The 15,778-nt window shown below is 49.9% G+C and overlaps 2 protein-coding genes across 3 annotated transcripts in view; both read right to left on the minus strand.

Moving 5' to 3' along the window:
• prdm15 (PR domain containing 15) overlaps positions 1-11,261 on the minus strand; it is a 28,492-nt gene extending 17,231 nt beyond the window's left edge. Inside the window, exons 1-9 of one of the 2 annotated variants that reach the window (XM_046303755.1) lie at positions 11,171-11,261; positions 9,875-9,911; positions 9,368-9,461; positions 8,956-9,109; positions 8,691-8,843; positions 8,380-8,482; positions 8,113-8,199; positions 6,131-6,358; positions 5,857-6,010 (exon numbers count right to left, since the gene is read on the minus strand). In XM_046303755.1, the coding sequence (XP_046159711.1) occupies positions 5,857-6,010; positions 6,131-6,358; positions 8,113-8,199; positions 8,380-8,482; positions 8,691-8,843; positions 8,956-9,109; positions 9,368-9,461; positions 9,875-9,902 (1,001 nt within the window). In that variant the 5' untranslated portion in view covers positions 9,903-9,911; positions 11,171-11,261. The remainder of the gene's footprint in view (positions 1-5,856; positions 6,011-6,130; positions 6,359-8,112; positions 8,200-8,379; positions 8,483-8,690; positions 8,844-8,955; positions 9,110-9,367; positions 9,462-9,874; positions 9,912-11,170) is intronic. The other variant, XM_046303756.1, reaches the window with a different exon arrangement.
• A 270-nt stretch (positions 11,262-11,531) lies between these two features.
• LOC123998666 (sialidase-like) lies at positions 11,532-15,480 on the minus strand. The gene is made up of 3 exons (XM_046303758.1): positions 15,422-15,480; positions 14,622-15,161; positions 11,532-14,589 (listed from the first exon to the last, which is right to left on the minus strand). Exons 1-3 carry the CDS (start codon positions 15,478-15,480, stop codon positions 14,520-14,522), a joined length of 669 nt encoding a protein of 222 aa, XP_046159714.1. The 3' UTR covers positions 11,532-14,519.
• Between the last annotated feature and the right edge of the window lie 298 nt (positions 15,481-15,778).

The raw sequence follows: 15,778 nt of genomic DNA on the forward strand, positions 1-15,778 counted from the left end.
GTGGAGGGAGGAAGAGACAGGACAGAGTGGAGGGAGCGAAAGAGGGGAAAGGGACAGGACAGAGTAGAGAGAGTGGAGGGGGAGGGAGGAGAGGGACAGGACAGAGTAGAGTGGAGGGAGGGAGAGAGGAGGGGACAGAGTAGAGAGAGTGAGAGAGGAGGGGACAGGACAGAGAGAGTGGAGGGAGTGAGAGAGAGGGACAGGACAGAGTAGAGAGAGTGGAGGGGGACAGGACAGAGTAGAGAGAGTGGAGGGAGTGAGAGAGGGAAAGGGACAGGACAGAGTAGAGAGAGTGGAGGGAGTGAGAGGAGAGGGACAGAGAAGAGAGTGGAAGGAGTGAGAGAGAGGAGGGGGACAGGACAGAGTAGAGAGAGTGGAGGGAGCGAGGGAGGGAGTGAGAGAGGAGAGGGACAGGACAGAGTAGAGAGAGTGGAGTGAGAGAGGGGCACAGAGTAGAGAGAGTGGAGGGAATGAGAGAGAGGAGGGGGACAGGACAGAGTAGAGAGAGTGGAGAGAGTGAGAGAGGGGAGGGGGACAGGACAGGACAGAGTAGAGAGAGTGGAGGGAGTGAGAGAGGGAGGGGGACAGGACAGAGTAGAGAGAGGAGGGACAGGACAGAGTAGAGAGAGTGGAGGGAGTGAGAGAGGAGAGGGACAGGACAGAGTGGAGGGGTGAGAGAGAGAGGGACAGGACAGAGTAGAGAGTGGAGGGGGACAGGACAGAGTAGAGAGAGTAGAGGGAGTGAGAGAGGGGAAAGGGACAGGACAGAGTAGAGAGAGTGGAGGGGGTGAGAGAGGAAAGGGACAGGACAGAGTAGAGAGAGTGGAGGGAGCGAAAGAGGGGAAAGGGACAGGACAGAGTAGAGAGAGTGGAGGGAGGGAGGGAGGGAGGAAGAGACAGGACAGAGTAGAGAGAGTGGAGGGAGCGAAAGAGGGGAAAGGGACAGGACAGAGTAGAGAGAGTGGAGGGAGGGAGAGAGACAGGACAGAGTAGAGAGAGTGGAGGGGGACAGGACAGAGTAGAGAGAGTAGAGGGAGTGAGAGAGGGGAAAGGGACAGGACAGAGTAGAGAGAGTGGAGGGGGTGAGAGAGGAAAGGGACAGGACAGAGTAGAGAGAGTGGAGGGAGCGAGAGAGGAGAGGGACAGGACAGAGTAGAGAGAGTGGAGGGAGCGAAAGAGGGGAAAGGGACAGGACAGAGTAGAGAGAGGGGGAGGGAGGGAGGGAGGGAGGAAGAGACAGGACAGAGTAGAGAGAGTGGAGGGAGGAAGAGGGGAAAGGGACAGGACAGAGTAGAGAGAGTGGAGGGAGGGAGGGAGGAGAGGGACAGGACAGAGTAGAGAGAGTGGAGGGAGGGAGGGGGACAGGATAGAGTAGAGAGTGGAGGGAGGAGGGAGGGAGAGAGGAGGGGGACAGGACAGAGAGAGACGAGGGAGTGAGAGAGAGGAGAGGGACAGGACAGAGTAGAGAGAGTGGAGGGGGTGAGAGAGGAGAGGGACAGGACAGAGTAGAGAGAGTGGAGGGGGACAGGACAGAGTAGAGAGAGTGGAGGGAGTGAGAGAGGAGAGGGACAGGACAGAGTAGAGAGAGTGGAGGGAGGAAGAGACAGGACAGAGTAGAGAGAGTGGAGGGAGCGAAAGAGGGGAAAGGGACAGGACAGAGTAGAGAGAGTGGAGGGAGTGAGAGAGGAGGGACAGGACAGAGTAGAGAGAGTGGAGGGAGTGAGAGAGGAGAGGGACAGGACAGAGTAGAGAGAGGGGAAAGGGACAGGACAGAGTAGAGAGAGTGGAGGGTGAGAGAGGATAGGGACAGGACAGAGTAGAGAGTGGAGGGAGGGAGAGAGACAGGACAGAGTAGAGAGAGTGGAGGGAGAGAGAGAGAGGAGGGGACAGGACAGAGTAGAGAGAGTGAGAGAGGGAAAGGGACAGGACAGAGTAGAGAGAGTGGAGGGAGTGAGAGGAGAGGGACAGAGAAGAGAGTGGAAGGAGGAGAGAGAGGAGGGGACAGGACAGAGTAGAGAGAGTGGAGGGAGCGAGGGAGGGAGAGAGAGGAGAGGGACAGGACAGAGTAGAGAGTGGAGAGAGTGAGAGAGGGGAGGGGACAGGACAGAGTAGAGAGTGAGAGAGGAGAGGGACAGGACAGAGTAGAGTGGAGAGAGTGAGAGGAGGGGACAGGACAGGACAGAGTAGAGAGAGTGGAGGGAGTGAGAGAGGAGAGGGACAGGACAGAGTAGTAGAGAGTGGAGGGGTGAGAGGAGAGGGACAGGACAGAGTAGAGAGTAGGGAGTGAGAGAGGAGAGGGACAGGACAGAGTAGAGAGAGTGGAGGGGGTGAGAGGAGAGGACAGGACAGAGTAGAGAGTGGAGGGAGGGAGAGAGACAGGACAGAGTAGAGAGAGTGGAGGGGGACAGGACAGAGTAGAGAGAGTAGAGGGAGTGAGAGAGGGGAAAGGGACAGGACAGAGTAGAGAGAGTGGAGGGGTGAGAGAGGAGAGGGACAGGACAGAGTGGAGGGGTGAGAGAGGAGAGGGACAGGACAGAGTAGAGAGAGTGGAGGGAGTGAGAGAGGAGAGGGACAGGACAGAGTAGAGAGAGTGGAGGGAGGAAGAGACAGGACAGAGTAGAGAGAGTGGAGGGAGCGAAAGAGGGGAAAGGGACAGGACAGAGTAGAGAGAGTGGAGGGAGGGAGGGAGGAGAGGGACAGGACAGAGTAGAGAGAGTGGAGGGAGGGAGGGAGAGAGAGGGACAGGATAGAGTAGAGAGAGTGGAGGGAGGGAGGGAGAGAGGAGGGGGACAGAGTAGAGAGTAGAGTGGAGGGAGTGAGAGAGGGACAGGACAGAGTAGAGAGAGTGGAGGGGGACAGGACAGAGTAGAGAGAGTGGAGGGAGTGAGAGGAGAGGGACAGAGAAGAGAGTGGAAGGAGTGAGAGAGAGGAGGGGGACAGGACAGAGTAGAGAGAGTGGAGGGAGCGAGGGAGGGAGTGAGAGAGGAGAGGGACAGGACAGAGTAGAGAGTGGAGGGAGAGGAGAGGGACAGGACAGAGTAGAAAGAGTGGAGGGAGGGAGGGAGTGAGAGAGGAGAGGGACAGGACAGAGTAGAGAGAGTGGAGGGAGTGAGAGAGGGGCACAGAGTAGAGAGAGTGGAGGGAGTGAGAGAGAGGGAAAGGACAGGACAGAGTAGAGAGAGTGGAGGGAGTGAGAGAGGAGAGGGACAGGACAGAGTAGAGAGTGGAGGGAGTGAGAGAGGAGAGGGACAGGACAGAGTAGAGAGAGTGGAGGGAGCGAAAGAGGGGAAAGGGACAGGACAGAGTAGAGAGAGTGGAGGGAGGGAGGGAGGAGAGGGACAGGACAGAGTAGAGAGAGTGGAGGGAGTGAGAGAGGAGAGGGACAGGACAGAGTGGAGGGGGTGAGAGAGGAGAGGGACAGGACAGAGTAGAGAGTGGAGGGAGGGAGAGAGACAGGACAGAGTAGAGAGAGTGGAGGGGGACAGGACAGAGTAGAGAGACAGTGTAGAAAGGGACAGGACAGAGTAGAGAGAGTGGAGGGGTGAGAGAGAGGGACAGGACAGAGTAGAGAGAGTGGAGGGAGTGAGAGAGGAGAGGGACAGGACAGAGTAGAGAGAGTGGAGGGAGCGAAAGAGGGGAGGGGGACAGGACAGGACAGAGTAGAGAGAGTGGAGGGAGTGAGAGAGGAGAGGGACAGGACAGAGTAGAGAGAGGGAGGGAGGAGAGAGGAGAGGGACAGGACAGAGTGGAGGGGGTGAGAGAGTGGACAGGGAGTAGAGAGGGAGGGAGAGAGACAGGACAGAGTAGAGAGAGTGGAGGGGGACAGGACAGAGTAGAGAGAGTAGAGGGAGTGAGAGAGGGAAAGGGACAGGACAGAGTAGAGAGAGTGGAGGGGTGAGAGAGGAGAGGGACAGGACAGAGTAGAGAGAGTGGAGGGAGTGAGAGAGGAGAGGGACAGGACAGAGTAGAGAGAGTGGAGGGAGGAGGGGAAAGGGACAGGACAGAGTAGAGAGAGTGGAGGGAGGGAGGGAGGGAGGAAGAGACAGGACAGAGTAGAGTGGAGGGAGGAAAGAGGGGAAAGGGACAGGACAGAGAGAGAGTGGAGGGAGGGAGGGAGGGAGGAGAGGGACAGGACAGAGTAGAGAGAGTGGAGGGAGGGAGGGAGAGGGACAGGATAGGAGAGAGAGTGGAGGGAGGGAGAGAGGAGGGGGACAGGACAGAGAGAGACGAGGGAGTGAGAGAGAGGAGAGGGACAGGACAGAGTAGAGAGAGTGGAGGGGGTGAGAGAGAGGAGAGGGACAGGACAGAGTAGAGAGAGTGGAGGGGGACAGGACAGAGTAGAGAGAGTGGAGGGAGTGAGAGAGGAGAGGGACAGGACAGAGTAGAGAGAGTGGAGGGAGGAAGAGACAGGACAGAGTAGAGAGAGTGGAGGGAGCGAAAGAGGGGAAAGGGACAGGACAGAGTAGAGAGAGTGGAGGGAGTGAGAGAGGAGGGACAGGACAGAGTAGAGAGAGTGGAGGGAGTGAGAGAGGAGAGGGACAGGACAGAGTAGAGAGAGTGGAGGGAGGGAGGGCAGAGTAGAGAGTGGAGGGAGTGAGAGAGGGGAAAGGGACAGGACAGAGTAGAGAGAGTGGAGGGGGTGAGAGAGGATAGGGACAGGACAGAGTAGAGAGTGGAGGGAGGGAGAGAGACAGGACAGAGTAGAGAGAGTGGAGGGAGTGAGAGAGAGGAGGGGACAGGACAGAGTAGAGAGAGTGGAGGGAGTGAGAGAGGGGAAAGGGACAGGACAGAGTAGAGAGTGGAGGGAGTGAGAGGAGAGGGACAGAGAAGAGAGTGGAAGGAGTGAGAGAGAGGAGGGGGACAGGACAGAGTAGAGAGAGTGGAGGGAGCGAGGGAGGGAGGGAGAGAGGAGAGGGACAGGACAGAGTAGAGAGTGGAGAGAGTGAGAGAGGGGAGGGGGACAGGACAGAGTAGAGAGAGTGGAGGGAGTGAGAGAGGAGAGGGACAGGACAGAGTAGAGAGAGGAGGGACAGGACAGAGTAGAGAGAGTGGAGGGGGTGAGAGAGGAGAGGGACAGGACAGAGTAGAGAGTGGAGGGAGGGAGAGAGACAGGACAGAGTAGAGAGAGTGGAGGGGGACAGGACAGAGTAGAGAGAGTAGAGGGAGTGAGAGAGGGGAAAGGGACAGGACAGAGTAGAGAGAGTAGAGGGACAGGACAGAGTAGAGAGAGTGGAGGGGGTGAGAGAGGAGAGGGACAGGACAGAGTAGAGAGAGTGGAGGGGGTGAGAGAGGAGAGGGACAGAGAAGAGAGTGGAAGGAGTGAGAGAGGAGGGGGACAGGACAGAGTAGAGAGAGTGGAGGGAGGGAGTGAGAGAGGAGAGGGACAGGACAGAGTAGAGAGAGTGAGAGACAGGACAGAATAGAGAGAGTCCTTCTGTAGCTCAGTTGGTAGAGCATGGCGCTTGTAACGCCAGGGTAGTGGGTTCGATCCCCGGGACCACCCATACGTAGAATGTATGCACACATGACTGTAAGTCGCTTTGGATAAAAGCGTCTGCTAAATGGCATATATTATTATTAGAGTGAGAGAGAGGAGGGACAGGACAGAGTAGAAAGAGTGGAGGGAGTGAAAGAGGGGAGGGGGACAGGACAGTAGAGTCCGAGCATGCCTGGTATCTTTCCAAGTCTATGGAAGAACTGATTGATGTTAACTGTACTTCAAAAGAAAATATGTGTACTGTAAATAAAGCATGTAATTGAAAGGTGAACTGCAGTTGAAGGATAGCAATGGAAAGTGATGACTCGACTAAGAGGAATTTATTTTGATGACATAGTGGAGAGGGTGTTGATCCTTACATCCCAGCTGAGAGCAGGGTGCGGGTCACCCTAGGCATGGTGACAGCCACCCCGTCAGGGCCGATCTCCAGGTCATTGCCATCCAGCATGGCCTCTCCTCCATCTGCAGGGACGGTGTTGAGGGCTTTCTCCGCTGGCTCCAAAAAGGCTGCAACTCGAAGCAGGAAGGTATGAATAGAATTCACATTTTAGGGGAGAATGTGGTGGAAACGAAACAGTGCATGTGAAGGGGTAGTCAATAATGTAACAACATAAGAGGTGGAATCTGTCTCACTTTTCTTCTTTGCTGCTATAGTTGCAGTGCTAGGTTTCCGTCCTCCTTTGGCCCTCTTCCCCGGCCTGCCCAGCCTTCTTTTGGGAGCGGGCAGAGGAGGAGCAGGGATGGGCTCAGCACTGAGGCCGTCGTCAGGGGTTACCAGTTCTGCTTCCTCCTGCTGCTGGGACTGGTCGTCAGGGGGCGGGGCTACATCTTTCACTTCCTGCAGGTGGCTCAGTAGGTGGTCTGGGAAGAAGACAGGCGGAAGGATGGGGAAATTGAGCCTTTCATGTAAAAACAGAAGAGCACCTCGTCCTCTTCACTACGGTCCTGATTAATACGAGCAATTCAGCTGCCCGTCTTCAGCCAGCTCTGAAGCTCTCAACAATCATGCCCCCTTCTATGTAATGCAAGTGTTAGTGTTCATGAGGAGGAACTGTGTTTCCTGGCTCCAGCAGCAGAGCTGCTGCTCCAGTTTCAACTGTTCTGCCTGTGGCTATAGAACCCTGACCTGTTCACCGGACGTGCTACCTGTCCCAGACCTGCTGTTTTCAACTCTCTAGAGACAGCAGAGGAGCGGTAGAGATACTCAATGATCGGCTATGAAAAGCCAACTGATATTTACTCCTGAGGTGCTGACCTGTTGCATCCTCTTCAACCACTGTGATTAGTATTATTTGACCCTCTTGGTCATCTATGAACATTTGAACATCTTGGCCATGTTCTGTTATCACGGCCAGAAGACTGGCCAGCCACCCCACACAGCCAGAAGACTGGCCACCCCCCACAGCCAGAAGACTGGCCAGCCACCCCTCACGGCCAGAAGACTGGCCACCCCTCACGGCCAGAAGACTGGCCACCCCTCACAGCCAGAAGACTGGCCACCCCCTCACAGCCAGAAGACTGGCCACCCCCACCCCTGGCCACACAGCCAGAAGACTGGCCCCCCAACACAGCCAGAAGACTGGCCCCCCACACAGCCAGAAGACTGGCCCCCCACACAGCCAGAAGACTGGCCCCCCACACAGCCAGAAGACTGGCCACCCCTCACAGCCAGAGAAGACTGGCCACCCCTCACAGCCAGAAGACTGGCCACCCCTCACAGCCAGAAGACTGGCCACCCTCACAGAAGACTGGCCACCCCTCACAGCCAGAAGACTGGCCACCCCTCACAGCCAGAAGACTGGCCACCCCTCACAGCCAGAAGACTGGCCACCCCTCACAGCCAGAAGACTGGCCACCCCTCACAGCCAGAAGACTGGCCACCCCTCACAGCCAGAAGACTGGCCACCCCTCACAGCCAGAAGACTGGCCACCCCTCACAGCCAGAAGACTGGCCACCCCTCACAGCCAGAAGACTGGCCACCCCTCACAGCCTGGTTTCTCGCTAGGTTTCTTTGGAGGTTCCAGCCTTTCCAGGGAGTTTTTCCTAGCCACTGTGCTTCTACACCTGCATTGCTTGCTGTTTGGGATTTTAGGCTGAGTTTCTATACAGCACTTTGAGATATCAGCTAATGTAAGAAGGGCTTTATAAATAAAGTTGATTGATTATAACAGTATGAAACCATCTACTTCTCCTTCCCTGACTTTCTATGGCTAGTCTTGGTGGTGTGGAGGTCACTCACCAGTCAGGAGCTCTGGCTCCATAAACACAGTCCTTGCCTACTGGACACAAAGCATGGGTTGGGTCAACCCAGCAAGATCGGGCGTGTGGTGGTTTCTCTAAAACATACTTACTGTCCACTACAGCTGAAAGAAACCCTGTGGCCATTATTCATTTCTGAAATGTATTCTGATCATATCATTCATATGAATGATATGGGTAGTTATTCCTCAAATGTTAATGGGCTGAATAATATGTGGCTGAACTGTTACTATAACAGAAAGGGATCATTATTCACTTGTTGACAGCAGAGGTATTTCCTCTAACAGTGGTTTCATGAGAAGGTGTTGATGATGTATGCCCAGAAAGTATGTGGCATCTCTGGGAGTGAGCTCACCTGCATCATTCTCTCCAACCACTAGGGCCTGTGACACTCCAGCTTTATTCAAAGCCCCCTCTGGCATGGTAGAGGTGGTATCCACAACTGAGAGATAAGGGAGGAACAAAAACAGGACAACACAGTCATTTATTTCATATTGATTAAGCACCTAGCAATCAAACCCTTAGTTGATCTGCGTTAACAGAAGGGTTCATGCTACAGTACACCCGTTTGCATCTCAGGAGACAATAATGCTGAATCTGGTCTGCCAGAGGGGCTCCATACCTGCTGGTGGTGGATGAACTGGGGCCTTCAGCATGGGCCTCTCCATCTTCTTGGCATAGAAGGCCCCATACCAAACCCTCAGCTCAGACCCTGGCAGCACATCCTGGGGAAAAGACAGAGGGTTACCTTATGAAAGAGAAGGGAACCATCTGTGTCTCCTGGAAGAGATCTCTCTCCCATTTGTTCACCACCTAGTATGTAGTGATGTATTGGCCATGGACACTTAATAGTGTGGATATCGGGACATATCCAATAAAGAATGATCAAAACTGTCCTCAGTTGCTTTGTTTGGGGGAATTGGTATATGATACCTGGGAGGTGTTGAAGTAGACCTCATCGTCCTGCTGGTAAGCAGTCAGGTTCTGGTGCTGATAGTCAGTGGCGGGCCGAACCAGCATCATCCAATTACAGTCATCCTCATTGGCTGAGTCAAAACAGACTACCAGGCCATCTCTCTGGAAGATCTGTCCAGGTCACAAACAAAACCAAAGAACACAGAGAGTGGGATATTAACGCCACAGCAAAGAACACAAACATCTTTCTCCATAATAACAGCAGTCTATGTTGAGAACACACCTTCAGAGGGAACAGGCCTTCTTTGTCCAGGTGGGATATTCTCCTAGCCTCGAAGGGACCAAACCTGGTCCTCTTGACCAGACGTTGGAGGACAAACACTCCCTCCTTCCCATCTGGCACCTGTCTGATCTCCAGACTCTCCGGCAGAGAGGACCTGACCCACGACAAACAATACAACATCTATCAATACATAGCCTCCTACACTTCTGTTACTCCAATATCAGGTTCAGGATTTGCTGCTTTAAATACACAATTTGTAAGATGACCAGCTAAACTGTATGCACACATGTCTGTAAGTCGCTTTGGATAAAAGCGTCTGCTAAATGGCATATATTATTATTATTATTATTATAAACTGAAATCCACTCAACACCCTCTCACTGGGTAGCTTGCATGGTGGACTGTTACTCACCGTGCTCTGCTGAGAACGAATGAGTCCTGTACAGTCACCACTGGACCCAGCTCTGGACACTCAGAGTCATGATACTGCCCACAGTCCTCACACCCTGACAGGTATCATCAAAAAGTCACATATCAGATACCACATCCTCTGATGTCTAAATAGGCACAGGCATGCAACGTGAAATACACACACATGTGCATGTAGTGCAAGAAACACACCACACGCACACATAGTGAGAGAGATACAATAGTAGATCAATGTGCATAGCTACCTCAATGACCTTGTACCCCTACATATTGGGCTGGTACTGGCACCATATCCATGATATTTTTACTCTTCCTGTTATTCATGGTTCACTTATTACTCGGTCACTATTTCAATATTGCATGTTTAAATCTTTATATTGCATTGTTGGACAAGAACCTGCAAGTAAGTCTACACCTGTTGTTTACAGAGCGTGTGACAAAATAAAATATGATGCCGTTTCAAGGGTATTGAAGTTTTCAGTATACTCACAGATAAACTCATCTGGTTGCTCTGTCATCGTGACAATCTGGACATTCAAGAAAGGGATGTTGTTACTAATCTTCGTAACGTGTGTAATTGTGTATGATTTTCTTTATCTAAATCATAACGTTTAAACGGGATATCAGCAGTACATACATCCATTTCTGGACTTTTAAATTAATAATGTATACGCATTGACTCGAAGGCTACAACTTTAGTTCAGTGCACGTGTCAAACTCATTCAACGGAGGGCCGAGTGTCTGCGGAGTTTGATCCTTCCTTGGACTTGATTGATGAATTAATGTCACGGATTAGAAAGGAACTCCCTTCACCTGGTTGCCTTGGTCTTAATTGAAAGGAAAAACCTGAACCCCAGACAGTGGGGCCTCCATGGAATGAGTTTGACTTCCCTGATTTAGCGTAACTTTCCATCAGTACCCCAAATATAAGTGTATTTTACTCCAATGTTTGTAAACATTGTAAATGTTGGGCATAAACAACACTGTATAGCCTCAATATATGCTTAATACTGTTATTTTGATATATTGGATGGTCAGGCTTTGCATTAATAGCTCAATGAAATTCAGTGGTTGCATTTCTCCAGGCCCATCCCTCAGATTTTTACGAATAGAGATGGAGTTGCCGCTTTATTTACAAGCTACATTATTACTTCATGATCATAGACGATGTATTTATGTTGCCACTGGTGGTTGTAACATAAATACATTAAGAAATGCCAAATGGGTTCGTCAAATAAATGAATACTGAAGAATGTGTGCAATCCTCTGAAGCAGTTCAAAATAGTGGCAAATGTGAGGCCTACACTTCTTGACTAATGCGGATAACTCAACCTGGAGCTATATTCTGGTCAAAAACAGCGGTGTGGTAAATGTATGGGGACCTCAATAAAGCAAAGGCCATTCTTCTCCAGTATGCAAAATTACACTGTGCATTCCACGCTAATAACAATACAGCAGTGGAGTAGCTACATATGAATAAAGACGATCCAGTAAAGAACGGGATCCAGGATTTTAACAGATTCCAAACTCTAGCCGGGTTTTAACTCCGATCTCAGCCTACTCCGTCTTCTGCAGTCATGCAAATGTAACAAAGAACAATCGGCATGGCGGATGGAATGGAGACGCAAACTCCATCTGGAGCCAGTTAATTTCAATGTCAGAACGGCGTTATACTGGACTCTCCGCGAGATTCCGTGTGCACCTCGAAAACTAAAAATATATATTTCTGCACGGTGGCACAATTATTGTTTGTTCAAACTGCAGAAGTTAGAAATAAACATGTTACCTGTTTTCCAAACGACTACACATTTATTGAATCCTGACTCCGGGTTGCAATCCGCTCCAAGAAACCGCGCAGGACCGGAAATGCAGTGAAGTGCAGCTTGGGAGTCGTAGTTTTCTTCAATCGCTCGAGTTATCAATGGATTGCTAATAAAACAGCTACGTTTTCAAAATATCTAATTCATGACTCGATTTCTTTACACAATTAACGCACATATTTGAATGCACTGGGTTTACATTACGTTAAAATGTAATTGCTTAAAACAGGTGTGGCCTGCAAACATAAAATACATATAGCACTATTAATCAGAGAAAGACAATAAGCATTTTGTCACAGAGATTCAAAGAAAACCACACACTTGAGCGGTTATTCAGTTAATATTTATTGCTCAAGATGTTAAACCTGATATGTCAATAATTAGTCATAATCCCTGCATGGCATTGACTGTAATTAAATATTAGCAGGCAACCAGGTTCTGTACGTTTCACAGGGACAATATAAAATGTCAGCAAGCTGTTTAATAATATACAGGCCCACTGCTTATTGAAATGCATAATCTTGCACTTGTCAGTTGCCATTGATTAGGCTTAGAATCAAGTTTGCATGTTTAAAACACCCCACATTCTTTTCTGAAGTTTTAACAAGGTTTAAAGATGACTTTGGGTTTCGGCATACACCTCTAGCTGCAAGATGGCTCTAAAAGGGACCTTATTTACTGAAACAAGGAGCAGTCAGCTCATTGGGAACCCTTCCAGGAGCTTACGTCAATATTTGACCCACCACTGTTCAAATATGTGACCAGTTACAGGATCGGAGGCGTTTGGCGCTCGTTCATACTTCACAGGAGGGACGTAAAAATAATAATAATATGGACACATAACCCATAGAGTATCTACAGAAGACAGAGAACTTAGTTAATGCTGTTGTTCAAGATCAACACAAATGGCATACCCTTTTTTTTCCAGCAACCAGATACCCCAGTGCTCCTCTTTATGTCATTTTAATGCCACTCAGCAACATTCAAGTCCTCTGAAAACACCAGATCATAGGTATAGATAGCACAGCTACTGCCGTTCTGGGACAGCATGTCCCAAGTCATTCAAAGACTGGTCATACCTGAAGAATTGACCATTTCCAAGAGGTAATCCCACTACAGTTTGTCACTACTACACAGGTAGAACAACTGTTCTCCAGTCTCTTCAAAAGCCTTGTAAACAGTATGGCATCTGATTACTATGTCCATGTTGAGTACTGCCATCATGTCCATATGAGTATAGCAGTCCTCTCAGTAGGCTCATTCAATGAGAATTAAAACAGTAGTTGGCAGGGAATTTATCTTAAAACAACTCATTTAATTTACCTGCTTAAATAAAAGTACAATCATTATCTAGATAAAATCCCAAAGCAGTCAAACCATTCAGATTTCACAAAGATGTATCATCCTTTCTGTTTAGACAATGTTTAAATCGCTGATATGTTACATTTCATTTTTAAAACAAAAAACAGCAGAAACACATGAGTGAATGACCCCTGTGTTTTTAGTGAACACTGCAACAAGTATGCCTTGAGGTAGGGTCACGTTCGTTCCCTCTCTCAGCATGATGTCATTGGGGTTCCATTTTCTACCTCACCAACCCCAGGCAGTTGTAGTGTAAAGAATCTTTAGGTCTGAAGACTAGAGGAAATTAAAAAACACTGCAATATTTAAAAGAAAAGTGATAATACAAAGCAAAGAAATATTTGAAAATGTTATCAAACAGAAAATTGCAATTTTCATGTTTTCCATAATGTCACTGCACTGTTTTGAAATAGTGTTTATGGTGGAAATTCCCAATTCTTTATTACCAAGTGTAATTTTGGACTTTACAAAACTAACCAATGACATCAAAAGATAACTTACACAGAACAGCCATAACTGTTGATGTCTGAAATGTTTATTCTGGCATAAGATTTTCACAGTAGCTCTGAAGTTTGTATGTGAATTTACTTTTGATAAGATGTCTTGAATTAAAATGTTAGGTTTTATCATCTCCCACTAGTATCAGCCTTGCAGTGGAACAAACTGTCTCCCTTTGTCAACAAACTCCTCTCTCAATCACAAAGTGCCTCCACAAACTGCTTGCAATATTTATACAGATAAATAAGAGCAGTTCAAGTAATTACTCTTAAAAAGCTTTAAAAAATCACACCTTGACTGTAAAACCTAGAAAATGTATCTAGCAATGTGTGCAAATCATGTCAACACCACTCTTCTCTACTTCTTTGGTCCCTCTGGGCCACATTTCAATCGGACCCTTTAAGAGGTCAAAGGTCAGGGTGACCTCACTACCAAATATTTTTTTATAACTAACCCAATATGGACCAGAGCCTGCCGTTTCCAATGGGAGCAAATGAATCATACTGAGCAGAACAAACAAGGAGGTGGGCAGAGCCAAGCACGAGCTTGTGAGATCTTATTAGCGCTTTATAGAATTTATTTTAATATTTCCGTTAGGGAACGCCTACTATGAAGTGCGAGTGTGCAATAACAATTCGCCTTTGCATTCGAAAACTACGGCATTTTCAAAACTATAGCAAAGGGTAAAGTCTACAAAGTGTAGTCCACGCGGTTTGTTACCGATTCTAGTTATGGAAGCAGAAAACTGTATGGACATCAAATGTTTAATCAATGGGAAAACTAGCAGAATGTTGGCCAAAATCCATCTCACTCCATCTTCTCCGCTGACGACCACTTGGCTTTCTCTCATAACCATATTTGGTAGTGAGTGGAAACACCAACCAGATGCCTCACATTTATACATCCGGTGAAATATCTGTCTCATTGTTCTGTGTTACTACACTCTAATAGGATGAGGGTGCAGGTTGGCCACAAGTAGTTATTCTTATAGTTTAGAAGGCCACAAATACAGAATATGTTTTTAAAAAAATACAAAAATATTATCATGAAATGGCATGGAGGTGAAGAAAAAAAACATTTCAAATTAGCATTACCCAAAAACACTATAAAATATTTCTGCTCCCAAAAAAGTGAGGTTGGTGAAAGAGCCGGAGGGAGGGAGATAAAGATAATATTTTACCTCCATACTGCCTTCCAACCAGTAATGGAGGATTCACAGATCAGGAAGTGGAATCTATCAGTAGGTGCAAGGTGGTAGATGTGGAGGCAACATGGGGGGATGGAGGACTATCTGAGGGGAAGGAGAGGGTGGGGGTGGAGAACTATCTGAGGGGAAGAAAAGGGTAGTGGAGTGTGGGTGGTGGAGAACTATCAGGGGAAGAAAAGGGTGGTGGAGGGGGTGAGTACTATCGGAGGGGAAGAAAAGGGTGGTGGAGTGGGGGGGGTGGAGGACTATCAGAGGGAAAGGAGAGGGTGGTGGAGTGGAGAACTATCGGAGGGGAAGGAGACGTGGTGGAGTGGAGAACTATCGGAGGGAGAACGTGGTGGAGTGGAGAACTATCGGAGGGGAAGGAGACGTGGTGGAGTGGAGAACTATCGGAGGGGAAGGAGACGTGGTGGAGTGGAGAACTATCGGAGGGGAAGGAGACGTGGTGGAGTGGAGAACTATCGGAGGGGAAGGAGACGTGGTGGAGTGGAGAACTATCGGAGGGGAAGGAGACGTGGTGGAGTGGAGAACTATCGGAGGGGAAGGAGACGTGGTGGAGTGGAGAACTATCGGAGGGGAAGGAGACGTGGTGGAGTGGAGAACTATCGGAGGGGAAGGAGACGTGGTGGAGTGGAGAACTATCGGAGGGGAAGGAGACGTGGTGGAGTGGAGAACTATCGGAGGGGAAGGAGACGTGGTGGAGTGGAGAACTATCGGAGGGGAAGGAGACGTGGTGGAGTGGAGAACTATCGGAGGGGAAGGAGACGTGGTGGAGTGGAGAACTATCGGAGGGGAAGGAGACGTGGTGGAGTGGAGAACTATCGGAGGGGAAGGAGACGTGGTGGAGTGGAGAACTATCGGAGGGGAAGGAGACGTGGTGGAGTGGAGAACTATCGGAGGGGAAGGAGACGTGGTGGGGATCGGAGGGGAAGGAGAGGATCGGAGGGGAAGGAGACGTGGTGGAGTGGAGAACTATCGGAGGGGAAGGAGACGTGGTGGAGTGGAGAACTATCGGAGGGGAAGGAGACGTGGTGGTGGAGAACTATCGGAGGGGAAGGAGACGTGGTGGAGTGGAGAACTATCGGAGGGGAAGGAGACGTGGTGGAGTGGAGAACTATCGGAGGGGAAGGAGACGTGGTGGAGTGGAGAACTATCAGAGGGGAAGAAGAGGGTGGTGGAGTGGAGAACTATCGGAGGGGAAGGAGACATGGTGGAGTGGAGAACTATCGGAGGGGAAGAAGAGGGTGGTGGAGTGGGGGGGGGGTGGAGGACTATCGGAGGGAAAGGAGAGGGTGGTGGAGTGGAGAACTATCGGAGGGAAGGAGACGTGGTGGAGTGGAGAACTATCGGAGGGGAAGAAGAGGGTGGTGGAGTGGGGGGGGGTGGAGGACTATCGGAGGGAAAGGAGAGGGTGGTGGAGTGGAGGGGGGTAGAGGACCATCGTAGGGGAAGTAGAGGGGGCTGGAGGCCTAGAGGGGAAGGAGAGGGTGGTGGAGTGGGGTACTGG

The sequence above is a fragment of the Oncorhynchus gorbuscha genome, linkage group LG16, assembly GCF_021184085.1.
Source record: "Oncorhynchus gorbuscha isolate QuinsamMale2020 ecotype Even-year linkage group LG16, OgorEven_v1.0, whole genome shotgun sequence".
Taxonomy (NCBI): domain Eukaryota; kingdom Metazoa; phylum Chordata; class Actinopteri; order Salmoniformes; family Salmonidae; genus Oncorhynchus; species Oncorhynchus gorbuscha.

Bases quoted from the DNA above. Each gene is read 5' to 3' on its own strand.
- LOC123998666 (XM_046303758.1), bottom strand. From the start codon at position 15,480: ATGTCTCCTTCCCCTCCGATAGTTCTCCACTCCACCACCCTCTTCTTC. The intron at 15,162-15,421 runs TTCTCCACTCCA...CCCCTCCGATAG, and splicing joins CTCTTCTTCCCCTCTGATAG to TTCTCCACTCCACCACGTCT. The intron at 14,590-14,621 runs TTCTCCACTCCA...TCCCTCCGATAG, and splicing joins GTCTCCTTCCCCTCCGATAG to TTCTCCACTCCACCACGTCT.